At 38.9% G+C, this 20,285-nt stretch overlaps 2 protein-coding genes and 1 long non-coding RNA gene across 3 annotated transcripts; all 3 read left to right on the top strand.

The window, feature by feature from the left end:
- Positions 1–1,945: 1,945 nt before the first annotated feature.
- LOC103454727 (polyadenylate-binding protein 7) lies at positions 1,946–6,594 on the top strand. Its single transcript, XM_070811554.1, has 10 exons — positions 1,946–2,383; positions 2,890–3,008; positions 3,084–3,277; positions 3,364–3,623; positions 3,716–3,822; positions 4,232–4,421; positions 4,728–5,023; positions 5,197–5,337; positions 5,615–5,809; positions 6,130–6,594. The coding sequence occupies exons 1-10, from the start codon at positions 2,152–2,154 to the stop codon at positions 6,325–6,327; spliced, it is 1,932 nt and encodes a 643-aa protein (XP_070667655.1). The 5' UTR covers positions 1,946–2,151; the 3' UTR covers positions 6,328–6,594.
- Positions 6,595–8,649: 2,055 nt separating this feature from the next.
- LOC103454726 (splicing factor Cactin) lies at positions 8,650–14,999 on the top strand. The gene is made up of 13 exons (XM_008394325.4): positions 8,650–9,068; positions 9,161–9,252; positions 9,879–9,978; positions 11,216–11,287; positions 11,700–11,762; positions 11,912–12,052; positions 12,631–12,726; positions 13,190–13,474; positions 13,561–13,699; positions 13,773–13,912; positions 13,997–14,173; positions 14,311–14,577; positions 14,668–14,999. The coding sequence occupies exons 1-13, from the start codon at positions 8,652–8,654 to the stop codon at positions 14,785–14,787; spliced, it is 2,109 nt and encodes a 702-aa protein (XP_008392547.3). The 5' UTR covers positions 8,650–8,651; the 3' UTR covers positions 14,788–14,999.
- An 825-nt stretch (positions 15,000–15,824) lies between these two features.
- On the top strand, positions 15,825–16,784 carry LOC139191295 (uncharacterized). Its single transcript, XR_011575286.1, has 2 exons — positions 15,825–15,956; positions 16,043–16,784. It is a non-coding gene; the product is annotated as an uncharacterized lncRNA (long non-coding RNA).
- The last annotated feature ends 3,501 nt before the right edge of the window (positions 16,785–20,285 follow it).

Below are 20,285 nucleotides of genomic sequence, written 5' to 3'. Positions count from 1 at the left end.
GAGCAAGTTCTTGCATGTACTTTCCAGAATCATTCTTGGAAGCACTCCCTTTCCTCTTTGAAGCCTTCTTACCTTGAGGCCTAATTGGATAATGGGTCGACCCCAACGCTTGTTCAGGAATGGGCGTTTCAGGCATTTCTTCTCCTTCTTGTTCATCAACATGGGAGCCATGATTGGGTGTAGAGTGTGGAGGGGTGCTGTGTAGAGGGGTGTTGTGTAGAGGGGTGCTGTTCATGCATACTTTTGGACCAACATGCACAACTTTGAATTTAGGACAATCTTTAACAATATTCCAACATTCCCACCGGTTGAATGATTTGTTTCTTCATTTGATTTTGACAGCATACCATGCTTGTGCTTGAAGTTGCTACAAATGAATAATAATGAAATTATTAGGCAACAAATAAATAATACAAAAAAATAATACTAATGAAATTAGGTCACAAATAAATAATACAAACAAATAATACTAATGAAATTATTAGGTAACAAATAAATAATACAAACAAATAATAATAATGAAATTATTAGGTAACAAATAAATAATACAAACAATTAATAATAATGAAATTAGGTCACAAATAAATAATACAAACAAATAATAATAATGAAATTAGGTAACAAATAAATAATACAAACAAATAATTATAATCAAATTAGGTAACAAAATAATACTACAAACAAATAATTATAATATATTCTTACCTCATCCGCATAATTTGCCCCACTTCGAACATTACTACTAGCTTGTGTCAAGGCATCTCTCCACGTACTATAGGAATGGCAAAGTATTTTCCAACGACTAGACATCGATTCTTTGGTTCTTTTCCCACCTATTTGCTCAAGAAATTTGGTATGAATTAAACTCCACATTTCTCGCAACTGCATCTCATTACCAGTAAGGGAATTATGAGTAACTTCAACCCAGCTAGTGCACAATGCAACATCTTCAAGAAGCGACCAATTCGTACCTGCATTAGTAGTCATTTTGTGGAAAAAAAATTGGATTGAAACTTTGAGAGAAAAGATAGGAATTTGATTGAAAGTAGTTGAGAAAATATGAAATTGTGGTGTAAGGTAGATGGAGAAGAAATGGTATTTATAGAAAAGTAAAAACAATTTTTTACAATTTTTTTTCAGATTTTTTACAATTTTTACGGATTTTTTACAATTTTTTTAAATTTTTATTCAAATAATTAATCTCTGCCGTTGGATTTTAAAAAATTTGAATTCCAACACTCCAGATTGTGTCATGTGTCACAACGATAACTTTTCTTAATTTGAAAACTATTTTTTCTTTTTTTTTTTAAATTTATAAAGCAGATTAATATCAACCGTTGATCTCAGATCGAACGGTTGATATAAAATCAGCTTTTTTTTTATTACCATTGGAAATCAGACTGCTCGTATGAAAGAGCCGTTGGGATCGAACGGACCGTGGGAAGCCACATGGCTTCCCAACGGTCACTAGGTTTTCTGCCTCGCGCGGGCCCATGCCCTGAAATCCAGTCGGGCGACACGCCCCCACTCGCAAGTGAGGGGCACGCGCCTGACACAAAAAAAATAAAAAATAAAAGGCCGAACCCAGGCCTGACGTCACGGGCCTTGGGCCACAGGCTTGTCGATTCCCCACCCCCCCCTCCCGACCCTCAGGCTCTCCAAGGCTGGAGGCCTACCAACTGGCCCTCAAGCCCTTTCCTAGAGGCTGTCCCCCGAGCAACCACCATGGGTGGACTTGCTCTTAGTGTAAAAATATATGAATGTACCAAAAAAAAAAAAAAAAAAAAACTGAATCGCACACGAAAAGCCACATTCTTTCACGGCGCGTACTAAAACGCGCCGATACGCGCGTCCACACGCCCTTATGGGAAACGAATCCTTGTGAAAAAGAACCCCAACAACCTCCATGCAAATAAAATATATATACACACACACATATATTTCATCTCCACAGAGTGAGTCCTTTTCTCTAAACTCTCCAAAATTCTCCAGAAAAAATCCAAAAAACCCAAACGAAGGGAAATCTTACTTTCTAACTCGTCAAAACCACTCTCTCTCTCTAACAGTTGGTGGTGCAATTACTGTAGATTCAAAGAACCGAAGAGAAACGCGGGGCATTTGTTTATTTTTTTTAATTATCTGTGTGCGATCATGGCCGTTAACAATTCTCAGACGGTGGTGGGGGGTGGGCTGACGGCGGGGGGTGTGCCGGCGGCGTCGCTTTACGTCGGAGACCTCCATCCGTACATGACCGAAGGTCAGCTGGAGGAGGCTTTCAAAGGCTTCAAAGGTGTCACGTCCGTACGGCTCTGCAGGGACACCGCCACCGCCACCAACCGTTCTCTCCGCTATGGCTACGTCAACTTCACCACGCCTGAAGAAGGTTGTTTTTCCTCGATTTAATTAATTTAATTAATTATTGGTTTTTGTTAAGTAATTGAATTTTGGTTATTTGTTCTGTTTGGTTACTGAGAAAGTGCATGCGACTAACTTGGATTGTCATGGTTATTTGTTCTGTTTGCAGTAATTTGATTTTGTTTTTTCCTGACTGGAAAAATACGATAAATTTTCATAAAAATTGAGATGAGTTTTTTAACTTTTTATTTATTTAATTTTTTAGTATATGTTTTGTATTGAGATTCTTGTGTTATTATTATTGGAATTTGGATATCCATAAACATTGTGAAATAGAAAAGGGAGGAATTACGATTTTGTAATTTTGGCGTGTTTGATTGTTCCACTGCGTGCGATTTCTCGATTGATCTGTTTGGTTTGTAAAGAGGGACAGCTCCTCTCATGCACCTGCCCGCGAGAACATAAACAAATGTTAAATTGCTATGTATATGGTCATAATCTTATTCTAATTGCGTTTGGTTTTCGTTTAAATAGCAATTCGAGCCATGGAGGTGATGAACCATTCAATGCTGCATGGAAGAGTGATAAGGGTCATGTGGTCACATCGTGATCCCGATGCAAGGAAAAGTGGAATTGGGAATGTGTTTGTCAAGGTATGTCTCGTTGCTTTAGACCTAAGTCATGGAGAAATGCTGATATGGTAAAACTATTTTGGTTTTCTGTTGTAGAACTTGAGCGAATCGATTAATAGTGTAGAGCTTGAAGAAATGTTTAAGAAGTTCGGACGTACTTTGTCTTGCAAATTGGCCATGTTTGAAGATGGGAAGAGTAAAGGTTATGGCTTTGTTCAGTTTGAGTCTGAGGAATCTGCGATTGCCGCTATTGAGAAGCTAAATGGCACCACTGTCGGAAATAAGCAGCTGTATGTGCAGGTTTTTTTTTATTGTTTCCTGTTTTCCTTCTTGTCTCTGGACGTTAATCATACAATAATTACAACTCGTGTCACAGGTATGTTGCGAAATTTGTTAGAAAGAGCGATCGGGTTTTGCCCAACCCTGGTGTTAAATATACAAATTTGTACATGAAGAATTTGGATCCAACTCTCAAGGAAGAGCTTGTGGAAGAGAAGTTCTCTGAATTTGGGAAAACTGTTAGCTTCGCAATTGCGAAGGATGACCATGGGAATTCTAGAGGTTTTGGTTTTGTGAACTTCGAGAACCCAGATGATGCTAGACGAGCAATGGAAGGAATGAATGGATCACAACTTGGTAAATTATGCATTTTTTATGGCATTAAATTGGGAATATAGTTTTCCATATACAGACCATTAATATTTGGTCCAGCGGTTTATTTTGACTAGGCTCCAAGGTTCTGTATGTTGCAAGGGCACAGAAAAAGGCAGAGCGCGAGCATATTTTGCGTTGGCAGTTTGAGGAAAAACGAAAGGAGCAAATGTTGAAGTTCAAGGTAGTTTGATTTCCCATTGCTCTCCCAAGATCTCTTGGCTCCATTAGGTTTACAAAAAATGGGGCTTGCATATGGAATTTTTTTGCTTTCCCATGTTTGGTATGGGAGATTAATTACACCGCGTCATTATTCCCAATATGCCATCTTTAATACAATTAATATTAGTAAATTCTATCCTTTGACAGAGACTGATTTATGGATATAATTGAAACACTGAACAAAATTTGTTTCCAACTCTTGCCCAAAACTAACATGGGAAAGGAAAAAAAAATGATATCCCATGGTTTACTTTCTCAACATCACAAACACGGGAATGACATGGGGATCGATTCCCACCAATGCATTTCCGCAAATCAAACGGGGCATTATAGTAGCATCTGATCTTTCTATTTCTTTGTATTATATGCAGGGATCAAATGTCTATGTGAAGAACATTGACGATGATGTCAGTGATGAAGAGCTGGTAGGACACTTTAGTCAGTGTGGAATGATTACTTCTGCAAAGATTATGCGAGACGACAAAGGAATAAGCAAGGGGTTTGGGTTTGTTTGCTTTTCTACCCCTGAGGAGGGCAACAAAGCTGTGAATACTTTTCATGGTACGAAGTTGATTACATGCATTTGTTGCTTTTAAAGCTAAGAAATCTTCGTATGGTAATATCCCTCAGTTTTGCTATTCAACGGTTTTCTTTACGATTATTTTTAAGGAACTAACACACACGTATTCAATGTTCCTCTTCCTTAATCATATAATATCTGCTGCTCTATAATTTTTATGCCTACATTTTTAAATGTGTTTCTATTTATGGTTTTTATTTCACGGTAAGAATTTTAAGCTAAGTGTTAGCCTTTGTATTTCGTGTTTTCTTCGAGCTGCTAATCATGCTGCCTCTGATATCTCACAGGATACATGTTTCGTCGGAAGCCATTGTATGTGGCTATTGCTCAACTAAAAGAGGAAAGACACGCACAGCTGCAGCTTCAGTATGCACAGCGTATGGCAGGATTTGTGGGTCCTTCCACAACTGTCATCCCTGGTGGATACCCTCCTTTCTACTACCAAGCACCCTCTGGGGTTGTTCCACAAGTGCCTCCTCGACCGGGACTGATGTATCAACCTTTGGGTTTGAGGCCAGGATGGATACCCAGTGGCTTTGTACCTACGTCCGGACCAGCCTATCAACCACCACAGGTTCCCGTAGTGAGTACTATTCTTCCAGTGCCTAATTATCTAGCTCATGCAGTCATCTGCATGCATATTTTTATGCCTTTTTTTACGCAATCATGTGGAATAATTGGATTTTTTTTTTTTAAAAAAGCAGAGAATTAATATAGCAATCGTGCTTGTGCTAACTCAAAAATCTTCATCTGCAGATGCCGAATGCTCCAAGACAACATAGGCAAAACAGGGGCAGAATGAATGGGCAAATGATCCCACAGGGAGGCGCATATATACCACATTTACAACAGCCCACTCAGTTGCCACACACTGCAAAAGATTCAGACAATCAGCAGGCTTGTGTTCTCTTACTTACAAGCTTTTGTCACCGTTGTGTGTATGCATATACGACCTTGTATATAACCGCACAACTCATACCTTTGAGTGCTTAACGAACCTATAAAGCGAGTACTGATATTGACTACTGTTGGGTTTCATTAAAAAATTAATAAGGAATAAAAAACCAACAAGTTCTTTAGGACTGAGATGAACGTTTGTTTCCCTGGCTTTTAAGTATGCCTGATGTGTCCGTTACTCAAGAAATTCTAATTCTCTGAATGACATTCATTGCAGCGGACGGGGCAGGCTAAGTACGTTGCTAATGAGCGTCAACGCGACATGAATAAAGGAGTCTCGTCTGCTGCTTCCAATTCTGTTGGAGTTGGGGTTCAACCAGAGATGCTGAGTAGCATGCTTGCTGCTGCTTCTCCTGAGCAGCAGAAACAGATACTTGGCCAACAGCTCTACCCACTCGTCCATAAACAAAAGGTGATGCCTTCACCACATTGATGTTTAATTTCTTTTTAAGCATACCGGTGTACAAGTTTCTATAGTTGTCGTCTCTAGCAGTATTAATGCTCCATAAAAATTTCTGAAGGGCCCGTTCGGTAACGTTTTTTAAAACTGTTCTGCAAAACGAAAACAACAAATAGGATTTTGCATTTTTCTGATTTGCAAGACGTCAATGAACATATCCAAATTTTCTTGATGCTGTTTCTATCATTTTAAAAAACTTTCAAACATGGTATCAGCCAAACACAGGCTATTAAGGGCCGACACTAAAATTTACTCACCACTTTTACGTGCAGCCCGACCTAGCTTCAAAGATAACTGGGATGCTACTTGAAATGGACAACTCGGAGCTGCTGAATTTATTGGAGTCACCCGACTCTTTGACTGCGAAAGTGGAAGAAGCAGTTCAGGTGCTTCAGATCTCCAAGACGAAAGTACCTAACAAAGAGAACATTCATCCAAGTTATCTTTCTGCCGAGGTTGCAGTCAATTGAAAATGGGAGATGGATAGACGCTTTATCGCAGCTCATGACCTTCTTTCTTTGGCCCATCACAATGTTTTCTTTTACTAGTTTTTTGTTCTCACAGCAGAGTATTTTTCTTTCCTTCATACAACATTAACTTCTTCTTTGCTCTACATCGCTCTGGTATCGTAGTAATACTGATAGAACTGATGAATTTTCGGAACTTTAATATTTCGGGGTTTCGGATTCAAGTTCTTTTAATATTTTGGCAAACATAATTCTCTGTTTTCATTTGAATTTTCTATTGCATAATCTCATCAATTGACGAAAACTAACTTAAACCCTGACGTTATGATGGTTTCGTAACCCTCATCCGTCAATTACATATTAAACGAGCAACTCGAAAGCTGTTGAGGTGATATCGAAGGTAAGTAGAGAAGCTCAAATAAAAAGTTTTAGGTCTTAAAACATCTTTTGTGTAACCAAGCTCGTCGTATTTCATTGATCTTTAATCGCCTAATCGTGTATCAACTCTAACCATAGTGTTGAACTTTTGATAAAATAGGAATTATTCCATCACTAGCGGTATCCTAATTTTTATAGTATAAAAATGTTTTAAATTTTAGCGGCAAGACCTTTGAAATAAAAAAGGCTTGTGACACTCCACCTGTAGACCTGACATTCGTGTCGTGTTTCTCGTGTTCATGTCGTTTTCGTGTCATACCCGATAGCTTAACGGGTCGTGTCGTGTAATACCCGTTAAATTAGTATATACATACTAAATTTCGAAGTTGATCCCTTTATGAAAGTTGTAAAGCTTTTCATTACAAGTGATTACATTTTTCACACTTCTACAATAATTATTATTCATTTTGCACTCAAATAAAAAAACATTGTTCATGAGATTTGGAGGGTTTTAAAAGTCTAAACGATCATGTAACTATCGTATAAGCGTTGAAGATGCAATTATGAACTTTTATTATGCTTTCACATATTTCAGACTTATACATTAATGATTATGAATTTTGTTTATTCTGAACTCCCTTAAAATTACTATTCATGAGAGTTTGTAAGGTTTTAAAAATTCAAACGATCATATACCCATCCTCAAAGCGTAAAGAATGCGAATACAAGCATTTGCATATTTTTTTTTCATATTTTTTTGCACATGTAAATTAATTATTATAATTTTTTAATGCGTTTGGTATTTTTAAATTACTTGATATTTTTATTTTTAATGTGTTTTGTGATTTTTAATCTCAATATTTTCCTATAATATCCTATAAAAATAAATAAATAAATAAAACTTACATTTTATATATAGAATAATAATTAATAAACAATATATACATATTCATTATATCTATTGTATTTTATAGTAAGTTTTTTTAGTAGTTTAAAAAATTATAATCATCAAAATAACTTTTTTCTTATCGTGTCGAAATAGGTTACTCGCGTGTCACTCTCGTGTAAACCTGTTAGAGCAAGTCCACCAGAGTGGACTTTGCCCAGCACTTAGTCCAAATAGCAGCCCGGCACCCTATCCATATCCTCCAGCCCGCACAACAGCCTGGCACCCATCCCATGCTGGTCTCTGGGCTAGCACAAAACAGGCTGACCAAGAAGCGGGGCCATTTGCTGGCGCATGGCCATGTGCCCGATCCTGGGCTCTTGGATTTGAATATTTTCAAATCCAACAGTCCAGATTAATTAACTACATTAAAATTAATTAAAAAATATAAAAAAATACAGAATTTTTTTTTTAAATACAGTAAAATTAAAAAAAAGTTATTTTTTTTCTATAAATACGTAACCCTCATCTTCCACCTTACACCACATTTATTTAGTGTGTTTTTTTTTAAGTTTATTTGATGAGTATGTAATTTTATTTTAGTGTGTATTTTTTTTAAGTTTATTTGAAATTTTATCCGAAATTGGTTAAAAATCTTATCCGAAATAAACTTAAAAAAAAAAAAAAAACACACCAAATAAATGCACTGGGTGCCAGTGCATTTTTTTTAGCGGTGGAGATGCCTTGGCTTATTACTGTTCACTCAAGTCTATTACTGTTCACTTGAGTGGATAAATGCGCTGGGTGCCGGCGCAAAGTCCTTAGGGGGTGGACTTGCTCTTAAGGATCCGTTATTAACTGGTTATTATCGTGTGACCCGATAATGATTCGATTATTTATCATATTGATCTCAAACCTGTTATTTTCGTATCATTTATATAACGTGTTAACGATCGTGTAAGAAATTATCAGGTCTACTCCCTGACCCTGTGCCCAACTTTCCCTCTTTTTTGGTTAAAGGCATATAATAATAAGATATGCCGGGTTTGGGCCCCCGAAATATATGACCGACTTAACTCCAATTTTAATTTGTACATCCGTTCGTTTCGATACAAACCCAAAAAAAACCTCTGGAAAATTATTACCGCGAAATATGGGCAGTCACGGACGCAGCAGCCGAAGAAAGGAGGCGCCGTCGTCTTCCTCCAAGAGTCGCCGCAGAAGAAGATCCGACGACTCCGATTCCGTGTCGTATACCGACTCCGATGATTCCGACAGCCACGACTCCTCCCCGGCGAGGAGCTCCAGGAAGCGCAAGGAACGAAGCAGTCGCAGAAAGAGCAGCCGTCGGAAGGACTCCGACGACGAGTCGTACGACAGTGATGAGAGCGAGGAACGTGACCGCAAGACGAAGAGGTCGTCGAAGAACGTTACGGAGGAGCAAATCGCTGAGTACTTGGCTAAGAAGGCACAGAAGAAGGTTTGCGATTTGGTCTCTTAGGGTTTCGTTTTGAAATTTTATGTGAATTTTATGATATTGACTGTACGGTGCTCTTGGTTTTGATTGAGTAGGCAGCTCGAGTAGCCAAGAAGATAAAATCGAAGACGGTTTCGGGTTACTCGAATGATTCGAATCCCTTTGGCGATTCCAATCTCAATGAGATGTAAGTTTTTATTAATTTTTGTGGGATTTAGACTCTATTCATTGGTTACATTGGGTTCGGTATTCGATGTTGGGTTATAGAGCACATTTGGACACCCTATTGCGAAATTAGTTGGCTTTGTGAAGCAATAGGTTATTGAATGCTTATGCTTATCAATCGTGGAAAGCTTTCATTTATAATATGGTCAATTATGAGTGTTGAATATGGTTAACCTCAAAGGACGAGGAAGAGCGTTTATGCTGAAATGTAACTGTTTACATTTTGCCGGAAGCATAGGCCATTCATATGTTACAGGGTGTTTTGCTCCTTCTTTTATATTCTCGTTATAGTTGGTTGTATTTAGTAAATTTCAGATTTGAATATTTTTTTAGTACAGCTATAGTTTCGTAGTCTTATTGGCATATCTCATTGGCTCAACTATCTATCTGATATGTGGTGGCTGACAAATACATATGTTTCGTTAGGATATGCTTATGTGGTGGCTGACAAATACATATGTTTCGTTAGGATATGCTTATGTGGTGGCTGACAAATACATATGTTTCGTTAGGATATGCTTATGGATTGTAATGTTTTTTTTATATTTTTTTTATTTTTTATTTAACTTTACACTCTGCCATTTTCAGGTTTGTATGGCGAAAGAAGATTGAGCGTGATGTGTCACATGGTGTTCCGCTTGACGAGTTTTCAGTTAAGGCTGAGAGAAAAAGACAGAGAGAAAGAATGGTACATAATTCTAGCCCAAAATTACTTCTCTTATGTTACTTTTCTAATTTTTGTGTTCTATTCCTTGTGGTTATGGAATTATTAGTCTTAAACAGGGGTTTATATATTCTAGCCCAAAATTACTTCTCTTTTTTAACTTTATTCTGTTGTTGGAAGATCCCTGGAGGATTCGATTGAAATTCATGACCAAAAAATTCGATTTTATCTTAGAAGTTACTGGAATCAGCATTAGTTGTCACTATAAGATGGATTACATGGAGTAACAAGCTTAGCTGCTGAAGTTTGTTGACATTGTACAAATAGAGACTGAGAGCCTTTTTCTGCATCCATATAAATGGATCTATGTAGATCATTGTTATTACATTCCAATTCTTCCCGATACCTCCCAAGGAAACTTCTAAATTGTATCACAAATTGACAGTTCTTTCTATTATATTAGAACGGAACATAATCCTGAGTCCTCACGTAGGATTGGATGCAGATAGAAAAGGAATTTACTAGTGCATAATCATTTTGATATCTCGATAAACCTTTTAGGATAATTAATAGGCAAGAGAGGCATTTGAAATTGCTAGGAATACAAAGGGAACTAAACCCTACACTGAGACTGAGGCTCATTCTTTTTCTCAAGGTTATTCTTTCTCTTAGGTAACTGTGTACTGCACACATGTACTATGTATTGTATTCCAAATAGATTAATCCTGTGCCTTGGCCATGACGAAAGTTAGGTGGGTTGGCGGTTCTGTTTCATTGTCTCTACATTTGTACTTTATTGACTGCGGAGACAAGAGAATGAGACTCTAGGGAACCATTTACATCCGGTTACCAGCCTGCTAAATTACTTTTTGATGGAGCTCCTGCTTAGCTAGGATGAAGAACAAGAAGAGTATAGAAACCATCCAATTATCCAGTAACCCATGTGCTAAAGAAGTTTTTTCATGGAGGACATGCTGCAGAAGTTAGCTAAATAGGAAGATAAAAACAGTAACGGGATAGCTTATAATTTTAATAAAGACTTTTGCTTTACTATAATTAATAAACATATCACTTAGGCTTTGTTACAACTATTTAATATATCACAAGACCAATTTCTCTTCAGATGCCATCTTGGGGCCCTGGGGTTGCAAAATAAATGAGTTCTATGATTAAAACATGGGATTTTTAACCTCAGTAATTTACAGCTGTTCAGTTTGCATCTTTAGAGTTTTAATTTATTTATTACAAACTCATCCTTCAGGCAGAGATTGAAAAGGTTAAGAAAAGAAGGGAAGAAAGGGCACTTGAGAAAGCACAACATGAGGAAGAAATGGTAAGTTTATTGCCTGGTATGGCTTATATTTTTTCGTTGAAGATCTTGGGCATGTTTGGAAGTGCTTTTAAAATGACGTAAAGTGCTTTTGGTGAAAGTGTTTTTGGGTTCCGAAAGCACTTGAGGTGCATTTTGGAAGAAGCACCAGTGTGCTTCTTGCAGGTAAAAACTCCAGAATGCTTTTCCAGGATTCACTTGCATTTTTAATAAGGATTGGTTCCAAAAGTATTCCAAAAGCATTTTCATCAAAAGCGCTTTCAGTCATTTTAAAAACACTTCCAAACACACCTCTTGGAGTAAAATCTGAATGCATTTTCCCATTGGAAATGATACTTTTAGTTCTATAGTTTCTCCTTTTCCTAATCAGTCTAGCATTGCTTTTCGGTTAAGTAAAGTTGATTTCTTTCTGCAGGCACTGCTAGCCAGAGAACGTGCTCGGGCTGAGTTCCAAGACTGGGAGAAAAAAGAAGAAGAGGTGTGGTGCTGAATTCAATCAATAAATTCCTATTCTTGCCGATTTTTGCGTTGAACTTGCATTTTTCTTTTCCAATGCTCTAGCTTACATGAACGTGTTGGGATTTTGTTTTACCTGTCAATTTGACAATCAACATGTTCTACGTACAGTTCCACTTCGATCAAAGCAAAGTCAGGTCAGAGATCAGATTGCGTGAAGGGCGTATTAAGCCAATTGATGTATTGTCTAAACATCTGAATGGCTCAGATGACTTTGAGATTGAGATAGACGAGCCGTATATGGTCTTCATGGTAAATATTCCTGAGAGACTGGTGCATACTTTCACAAAAATTTATTTAATCTTCACAGCAATTTATTTGCTTCTCATTTCTACATTGTACGGAAATTATTAGGCACCTTTCCTGTGCAATGAGTGGAGATAGAAAGAGAGTGAATGAATGTTTCTTTCCATGACTTTTAGATGCGTGTGTGTCTGTACACGCTTGTGTGGGTGGGGATGGGTTATCTGGAAGGGCTTGGTTTCTGTTCTTGTTGATCGACTTGGTTCTTAATTAGAGCTCTCAAGTAGCAAGAGTCTTAATTCTTGCAATAGTAGCCTGGACCATCAATTTCTATTTTATTTTTTCAATATTTAGGAAATTATTACTTTCTTTCAGTTCTCCATCTCGAGACAGATGTTATAAAGTTGAACACATGAAAAAAGCATTACCTTTTCCATTTCAAATCAAATGTTTATCTCTATTTAATGTCCAGTGTCTTCTGTTTCAATGTTGTAATTTGGTGTTGTGTGCATTAATAAACATAATAATGACATAGATTGAACTGTTTGAATCATAATTCACATTGGCATTTGACATGTACAATGCAGGGATTGACTGTAAAGGAAATGGAAGAGCTTCGAGATGACATCAAAATGCACCTTGATTTGGACAGGGCAACAGAAACACATGTGAAGTACTGGGAGGTATTATTTTCTTTCTTTTCCTTTCAGTGCATTTCTACCTCTTACAATGTTTCTCATGGATACTTTACCTCCAGATATGAGTGCTTCAGATTAATCAGGTTATGCTAATTAGTTAGTGTCTCCTGTTTTATGATATGGTTTGCTTGCTTCAATATTTTGTATTATCGATGTGGTTGGAGGCTTTAACAAATATAATGCTCCTTTATATGATTATTTTTCTTTTTATTCAAATTTTTTTTGTCCATTGGGTTGTCTAGAGTTAGTTAGCTGTACCCAACGAGCTAATCAGAAAATCAAAGGCATGTGAAGTTGCAACTTTGCCAGCTGCAAACAATAGTTATAATTAGTTGGACTTCATTTAATTGCCTAAACATTTAGTAATTTAATTTAGATGGTGCCTAAATAGTTATATATTAAAAGCTAAATTTGTTTTGGGACTGTATCCTAATATACAATTTGACAGGCACTTTTAGTGGTTTGTGATTGGGAGCTAGCTGAAGGTCGGAAAAAAGATGCAATAGATCGAGCTAAGGTTCGTGGAGAGGAACCTCCTGCTGAGTTGCTTGCGGAACAAAGAGGCTTGCATACTAGCGTTGAAGCAGATGTCAAGAACCTCTTGGAAGGAAAGACTTTCAGGGAATTAGAGGAATTACAGTCCAAAATTGAGTCAGAAATGCGTTCTGGAACAGCCAAGGTTGTTGAGTATTGGGAGGCTGTTCTCACACGCCTCCATATATTCAAGGCCAAGGTACTTTATCCTTACATTCTTTAATGTCTTTGAATTTTATATAGGATATAGTGTTTGGACTCATTATTTAATTCCATCCAATACAGGCTTGTTTGAAAGAAATCCATGCTAAAATGTTGCACAAGCATTTGCAACGGCTTCAGAAACGGGAGGATGGTGAAAAGAACTTGGATAGGGTTCATGATTCACAACCTGAAGAGGAGGAGAGTGAGTCTGATGTCAAAGGTATGCACACTTTTGACCTGTGGGTTTATGATTTTATTATGAATACGGGTTGCTAATATATTTTTGTATGTAGATGCTCAAGCATTTTCTCCAGAACCCATGGAGGAGGAGATTCATGTGGCTGAGGAAGAGGCCGGGTCATTTTCACCAGAGTTGTTGCATGGAGATGAAAATGAGGAAGTAATCGACCCTGAAGAGGACAGGGCTATACTGGTAATATTCAGGTCCTAATACTGGTAAGATTTCTTTGCACAAGTACATTGGTGTAACCGCACGAGTGTTGTGGTATGTTAACAGGAAAGGAAGCGTGTAGCTGTGTTAGAAGAACAACAGAGGCGGATTCAAGAAGCTATGACATCAAAGCCAGCTCCACCAGAAGATAATTTTGAGATGAAGGCCATGAAATTCATGGGAGAAATGGTTGAAGGAGATGCAGTTCTTGGCACGGGTTCTGAAGTGAACCTTGACTCACAGGTACTTCATCTTGTCCATTCTCTTCTTTTGCACTTTATTTTTTTTTCCCTCAGTTTTACTCAAGGAAAAATGAAATTGTAGTGGGGCACATCTCTCAGATCTTTATGCAGAATTTGATGAAATAAATGTGGATGTAGGTATACTGGTGGCATGACAAGTACCGACCTAGAAAGCCAAAATATTTCAACCGTGTTCACACCGGATATGAGTGGAACAAGTACAATCAGACTCACTATGATCATGATAACCCTCCTCCGAAGATTGTGCAAGGATACAAGTTCAACATCTTCTATCCGGACCTTGTTGACAAGACGAAGGCCCCACATTATACGATAGAGAAGGATGGCAACAGCAGTGAGACATGCATTATAAGGTTCCATGCAGGGCCACCCTACGAGGACATTGTAAGTTTTCTTGATTTGGTAATTGAATCTTGTTGGTTATGATCCTGTTCAGGATGAAATTATTTAGTCACTCTTCTAATTGGATCGCAGGCGTTCCGGATAGTAAACAAAGAATGGGAATACTCCCACAAAAAGGGGTTCAAATGCACATTTGAACGTGGAATTTTGCACGTATACTTCAACTTCAAACGACACCGCTATCGTAGGTGACGTGTTGGTAGGTTTGTTACTTTTCATTCCGAAGCTGACATATATAAACAGTTTGATCGAATCTTGATTAATTTTCTTTCTGTGTACTATAAGATTTTTTGAGTTTAATTGACGTGTAGTCACAATGCTGCCATATGAGCATGTATAATATGCGGGCAACGGTTTGTTTAACCTTAGTTGAGAACTCAGTTAAAAGAACAGGAGTTTGGATACCTTGCTTTTGTTTTGCATGGTAATATTGTACTTGTATGCCTCTAACTAGATTGTGGGTCAAGTTTTGAAAAGAAAAGGGTAGTGAAATTTACGTACGAGAAGAATAAGGCATGCTTTAATGCATTTTACTACGGCTTGGAAGTCTTGCTGGACTTTGTCTACGTCGTGTTTTTTTTATTTTTTTATTTATTTTTTTATATATATATATTTTTTTATACAAGCGATATTGTGACAAGCGTGGAGAGAGGCTGCCTCATAAAACCCAGTTAGTGTTTGATTAGGACTGAAATATCCCATTGGTCCATAATCCTTTGTGCTAGGAAGTGTTCTTTTTTCACCTTCCACTGAAGTTATTGCGGTTATTTGTAATTTACCAATTTATCCTTCCCCAGTAAAAGAGGTTATGCTTAATGTCAAACATCAACCGTCCCTTCTTCATGGGCTCATCAACCATCCCTCTACCTCTGCTGCAAAGCTCCGGCGAGACCACCTTCGGATTGTCTCTCTGCAGATTCGATTTTCTGCACAGCCTTGCGAGAAAATATAAATAGGAGATTGAAGAGTTTGGTTTCAAAGGATGAGTATTAGGTGCAGTTAGAGACAGAAAAAGGAGGAAGAGGAGGAGAAAAGAGAGAGAAATCAGTTCGCTTGGAGATATGGGGATGAAGAGGAGGATAAATTATTTGGTAGTACTGATATTTTCATTTAAAATTTGACACGTGAACCATTTTACTCACGTCCGGACTTATTATTCTTTATTTTTTCTTTTTTGGTAAACTGGAATTACAACAGGACAAAACCAAAATACAACAGGAAAGCCCACATAGAGGACTAACATACCTACAAACCAGAGAGACAACAAACATCATAGTGATATAAGGCCAAGGACCGACACAAGCAACAACTATATGTCACCCTAGATCACTCCAACAAAGACTCAATTTAATGTGGGCAAGGTAGACCATCTTTGTTCAGAATATGTACAATCGAAGATGACTTATAATTCATATTAAGGAATTAAAATTAAATTATGTTGAAGCAGGGGTGGAAGCTCTCAGAGAACATGTCCAAGTTGCAGCGGGCTTGGATAATTGTGAGGTCGACCCCGCCGTGCAGTAGGTCTACCGTTCTGATGCCTTTTCGGGCCATTTCTTCGTGGGTCAGTGTACAAAACCATAATTTCATGTTACCATATTTGTTGGGTTCGGGGTGAGCGTGAATAGTGACAACAAGTTAGGTTTATGGGGTTTGGCGCTGCTTGCTTGCAGACAGAGGAGATGGGAATTGCAGAGAGAACTCATGGCGCCTGGGAGGGAGGGACTTGGGGGATTTTAAAATCCCGTGAAAACCATGGCAAGTAGGCCAGTGGGTTGGAGCCTTGGAAAGAAAACAAAGGGAAAGTCAGCAACCATGGCAAACAATACCAAGCAAGTGGGATTGGAGCCGTGGAGGCTGAGGTGGATGGGAATTTTTTGGGCATAGAGGGTGTTCGTACAGGATTCTAGATCTGGTCCCTCTCACAGCTCTCCGAGGAAATTGCACGTTCTTGCTTGTCGGGCAAGTTCTTGTTGCTGGGTGTTCTGCAAGATGAGTCTACAATTAGTTTGAAATGTGCCTTTGTGGGGCCTTTGGTATAGTCCTTGAGGCTCACAATCAAAACTAACAAAGATTTGAGCGTACCACTGTTATCTTTGTATAACAGATTGTTGGATAAACGTGATTTAAGTTGATTACTTGCTTCCTAAGTTACTTAGACTTCTTGTTTATCAAAAGATTGTCACAGATGGGTTAAGTCTACATTAAGTTCTTTTTTTGCCTTGTAAATAAGGACTTTTAATTCATAGTTTTGTATGTCCAAAATGAAGGGGGTCCAGGACCCTTCCAACAACTTCCTCGATCAAAGTTCACTTTAATAAAAACAGGCTTACTAACTTGACCAGATTTGAATGCAAATGAAACTCTTAAGTAGAAAACAGATGAAAATGACTTAGATACATGAAGGAAAGTACATTAAACGACAGATCTACTAAATATAAGTACAGACAAAAGAGACTCTGGCAAGATTTAACCTTCTCGGGTAAGGTTGACCTTCTTGCAACCTCTTATCTTTGTGTTTACATAGGTTTGGGTGCTAAGAGGGATGGAAAGTAAATAGGTTTTACACGAGAGAATCGATACTACAACACTAAAGGAAGGTAGCTGAGCTTTTTCACTAGATAAAAGATGGCTTTCTATAAGGGAACTATAGCTAAAAAGGACTGAATCTAGACAAAGTTTAGCTTTCTGGATATGAACTAGCTTGAGAGCAGAGTTTGTATGCCTTTTGATTGGTTGGTTGAGTGTCCTTGTCTCTGGTGTCCCTTTCATCTTTTATAGACAATTTGGCTCGACTGTCTTGGCTCTGCTTTAGCTGATAACATTCGGAGGGCAGTGAGTCATCGCTTATTTACTTATTCATGCCATTGAAAAGTGCTTTTTGGCTGGTGGTGAGGTGCTATCTGTTGCCCATCACTTCAATCATAGGCATGTGGCCTATGCCTTAGCTGAAATGGCTTCAATTTGCCTCAGGCCTATCGACTAGACTCGAGCAAGTCCTCATTTGCTTTGGCGCCTTTGAGCCTTCATTACTACAAAGTCCAATGTTAAATATTAACCCAAATAGTGCCCCCTTTAATCATTGTTAAGTCTATTAACCAAGATATTTATAATGATTAAATATTAACTACTTGCTTTAACTCGGGACTCGCGCCATTTACTCAACCATTTTCGAATAAACCTTTGCACTAACCCACAATCTCCAACATTAACTAACTGCCCGTTAAATAACCTCAATTTAAATTTCCTCGACCAACACTTCCAACAAACCTATCTATCTGAATTTCTAGAATTCTCGACCCTCTTGCATTCTCAATCTTTTCTTGCTTGCTGTCTTCAATCGCCTTCAATCAACTTCATTTCTTTCCCTTCAAAATCAACCATGGCCCCCAAATTGTGCCCTGCATCCGAATCTGGAGAGGAGTCGTCAATTTACGCCTTCGACTCAACGACCTTCATCTCCCTCAAGTTGGCCTGAATCTGTCTATTTTCTTCGAAGAGGGAGAGATGCATTCTTTGGGGCCAGCCTAGATTGCCCAAGTCCCCATTGCAGTAAAGAACAAGATGCCCACTGCCAATGGGTTCACCTCCTACCCTTACTTCAACGAGGTTGGGATTTTTGCTTCCAAATGGTCGAATTTTAGAAGGGGTTTCCCTTTAATGAAGGATGAAGCCTAGTCATAATGGGTGAATGAGCTCGAGCCCATCTGGAAGCAGAAATGGATGGCAAATGGCATTTACAAGCTCAATATGATGTCTAAGGTCACTGTCATAGCCAAGCTCGAGCTTTTAACCACTGCACTTATCTTCTGGAATAATGGGACCAATACATTCGACTTCAGAATGGGTCCCATGACTTCCACAATCCTGGATATAGCTCAGCTCTTCAGCCTAAAGCCCTCGGGCAGATGTGTGGACATCACCCACGATTGGTCATCGCCCTTTCTCCCAACTGTTGAAGACTCAGAGGCATTTGAGTCAATCACCCATATAGAGTACAACTCTTCAACTTTCAAGAGCTATGAGACATTCTTCGCGGGCTTCATTCCATTTGCCAAAAAGACGTTCAACCCACCCTCTCCAATCGTAGGTAGGGCTCAGGAACACATGCACTTCCTTGTTTACTGGTTGAACAAACAAGTGTTCCCAAACAAGTCAAAGGGAGTGAAGCTGGAGTGGATCCCCTTGGTGGAGGCACTGTACTCATTTGGTGACATTGCTACAGGGCCTTTCATCTTGGCCCACCTCTACCATTTTCCCCACAAGATGAACAAGGGTGAGCCATTCAAGACTAACCTCAATAGGCCTACCTAGATGGTTCGACTTTGGCTCAAATGGTACTTCCTTGAATTTCAGGCGGCCAACTTGGAATTCCCCAAAGGCGTAGCTCTAGCCCGCATCTTAGCAGAGGCTTCCACTAACAACCACTCTACTCTCGCCTGCCTTTACTTCTTCAGAATTTGTTGGACTCATGAAGATTTGGAGTGGGGTGCCTCTATGCTCAGAAATTACCCTTGGTTTTTGGATCAAATCTTCGAGGATTCTTTTGGAAAGGATGGCAGTAGCCTGTGCAAAGAGAAATTTATAAGCTGCATCCAACAAAGGGACCTAGCCTAGGGAGTTCGAAATGACTGAACTGGCTACGAGCATGGGCTAGAAGTCTACCACCTTAACTTCTGTGGTAAACAATTGAGATTCAGGTAGGCAATCCCAGTGCCATTCTTCGATTCTCTGCACTATGGAACCTCTTATTCCTCCAGAGGTTTCGGGCAACTCGGCTCAGCCTTGAGGTTATGAACAGGATCACACACAAGCCTGTGGCCTTGAACTTTGAGTGTACTTCCTCTTTCGCCACTTGGTAGGAGGCCAAGTGGTCAAAAAAATATGATGGGGATATTAGGAAGGCCCACGATCGTCTCTTTGGCCAGGTCTTCTTCAAGTCTTTCCCTAAGAAGGAGAAATTCTCGAGCTGGAAGGAGGCCATTAATCAAAATAACCATCTTTTGCTTATACGTATGTCACCTCATCTTTGTTGCTGTTTCTCTTTATGAGGTTTTTGCAATATGTGGTTATCTAACCCTTTTCCTAATTTGCAACCCAAGGCAATACTAAATGAGTGGATGTTAGGCCAAATGAGGAGGTTGCAAATGCCCTGGTTCTCCAAGAAACTGCTGCTAAGGTAGCAAGGCAAGGAGTAAGGTCCAGCTAAGCTGCTGGGGATGTTGGAGACATTTCCTAGCTTTTTAATGAGTCAAAGACCAAGGCTAGGCTTGAAGTGGAAACAAGGGCTCATCGTCGAGCAAGGGCGACCGTGGTGGAGTCTTCAGAATCTGAGCTCGATGAGAGACCTCAAGCTCAACTAGCCTTGCCTGACCCGAGAACTACTCCTACCAAGAAGAGAATCAGGGCTCAAACCTCCCAGGCCTCCAAACCTTTCTCTGTCCATCCAATCAAAGTGAGCATAAAGAAAAAGAAAGTTGCTAGTAAGTGTTCTAGATTTGGTTTCTTCCCTTAAAACCTGATTCCTTTGTGTTTTGAACTAATCCCTCATCTCTTTTGTAATTAAGGCCTCCACTTACTAAGAAACCTGCCCCCACTCCTAGAGAGTCGGGCGTAGAGGTGCAACAAGAAGATAAGGAGGTCCTCGTTAAGATCCTTGAGAAGTTGAAGGTATACCTTCTCAACCTTTG

This window comes from Malus domestica, chromosome 14, assembly GCF_042453785.1.
Source record: "Malus domestica chromosome 14, GDT2T_hap1".
NCBI classification, from domain to species: Eukaryota; Viridiplantae; Streptophyta; class Magnoliopsida; order Rosales; family Rosaceae; genus Malus; species Malus domestica.
Note: the sequence above shows the minus strand (reverse complement) of the source record. Positions and strands in the feature narration are given on the sequence as shown.

Excerpts from the sequence above, each read along its gene's own strand:
- LOC103454727 (XM_070811554.1), top strand. The coding sequence starts at position 2,152 with ATGGCCGTTAACAATTCTCAGACGGTGGTGGGGGGTGGGCTGACGGCG. Across the intron at positions 3,009-3,083 it reads TTGGGAATGTGTTTGTCAAG|AACTTGAGCGAATCGATTAA; the intron begins GTATGTCTCGTT and ends TTTCTGTTGTAG. Across the intron at positions 3,624-3,715 it reads AATGAATGGATCACAACTTG|GCTCCAAGGTTCTGTATGTT; the intron begins GTAAATTATGCA and ends TATTTTGACTAG.
- LOC103454726 (XM_008394325.4), top strand. The coding sequence starts at position 8,652 with ATGACCGACTTAACTCCAATTTTAATTTGTACATCCGTTCGTTTCGAT. Across the intron at positions 12,727-13,189 it reads CACATGTGAAGTACTGGGAG|GCACTTTTAGTGGTTTGTGA; the intron begins GTATTATTTTCT and ends ACAATTTGACAG. Across the intron at positions 13,913-13,996 it reads AAGAGGACAGGGCTATACTG|GAAAGGAAGCGTGTAGCTGT; the intron begins GTAATATTCAGG and ends GTATGTTAACAG.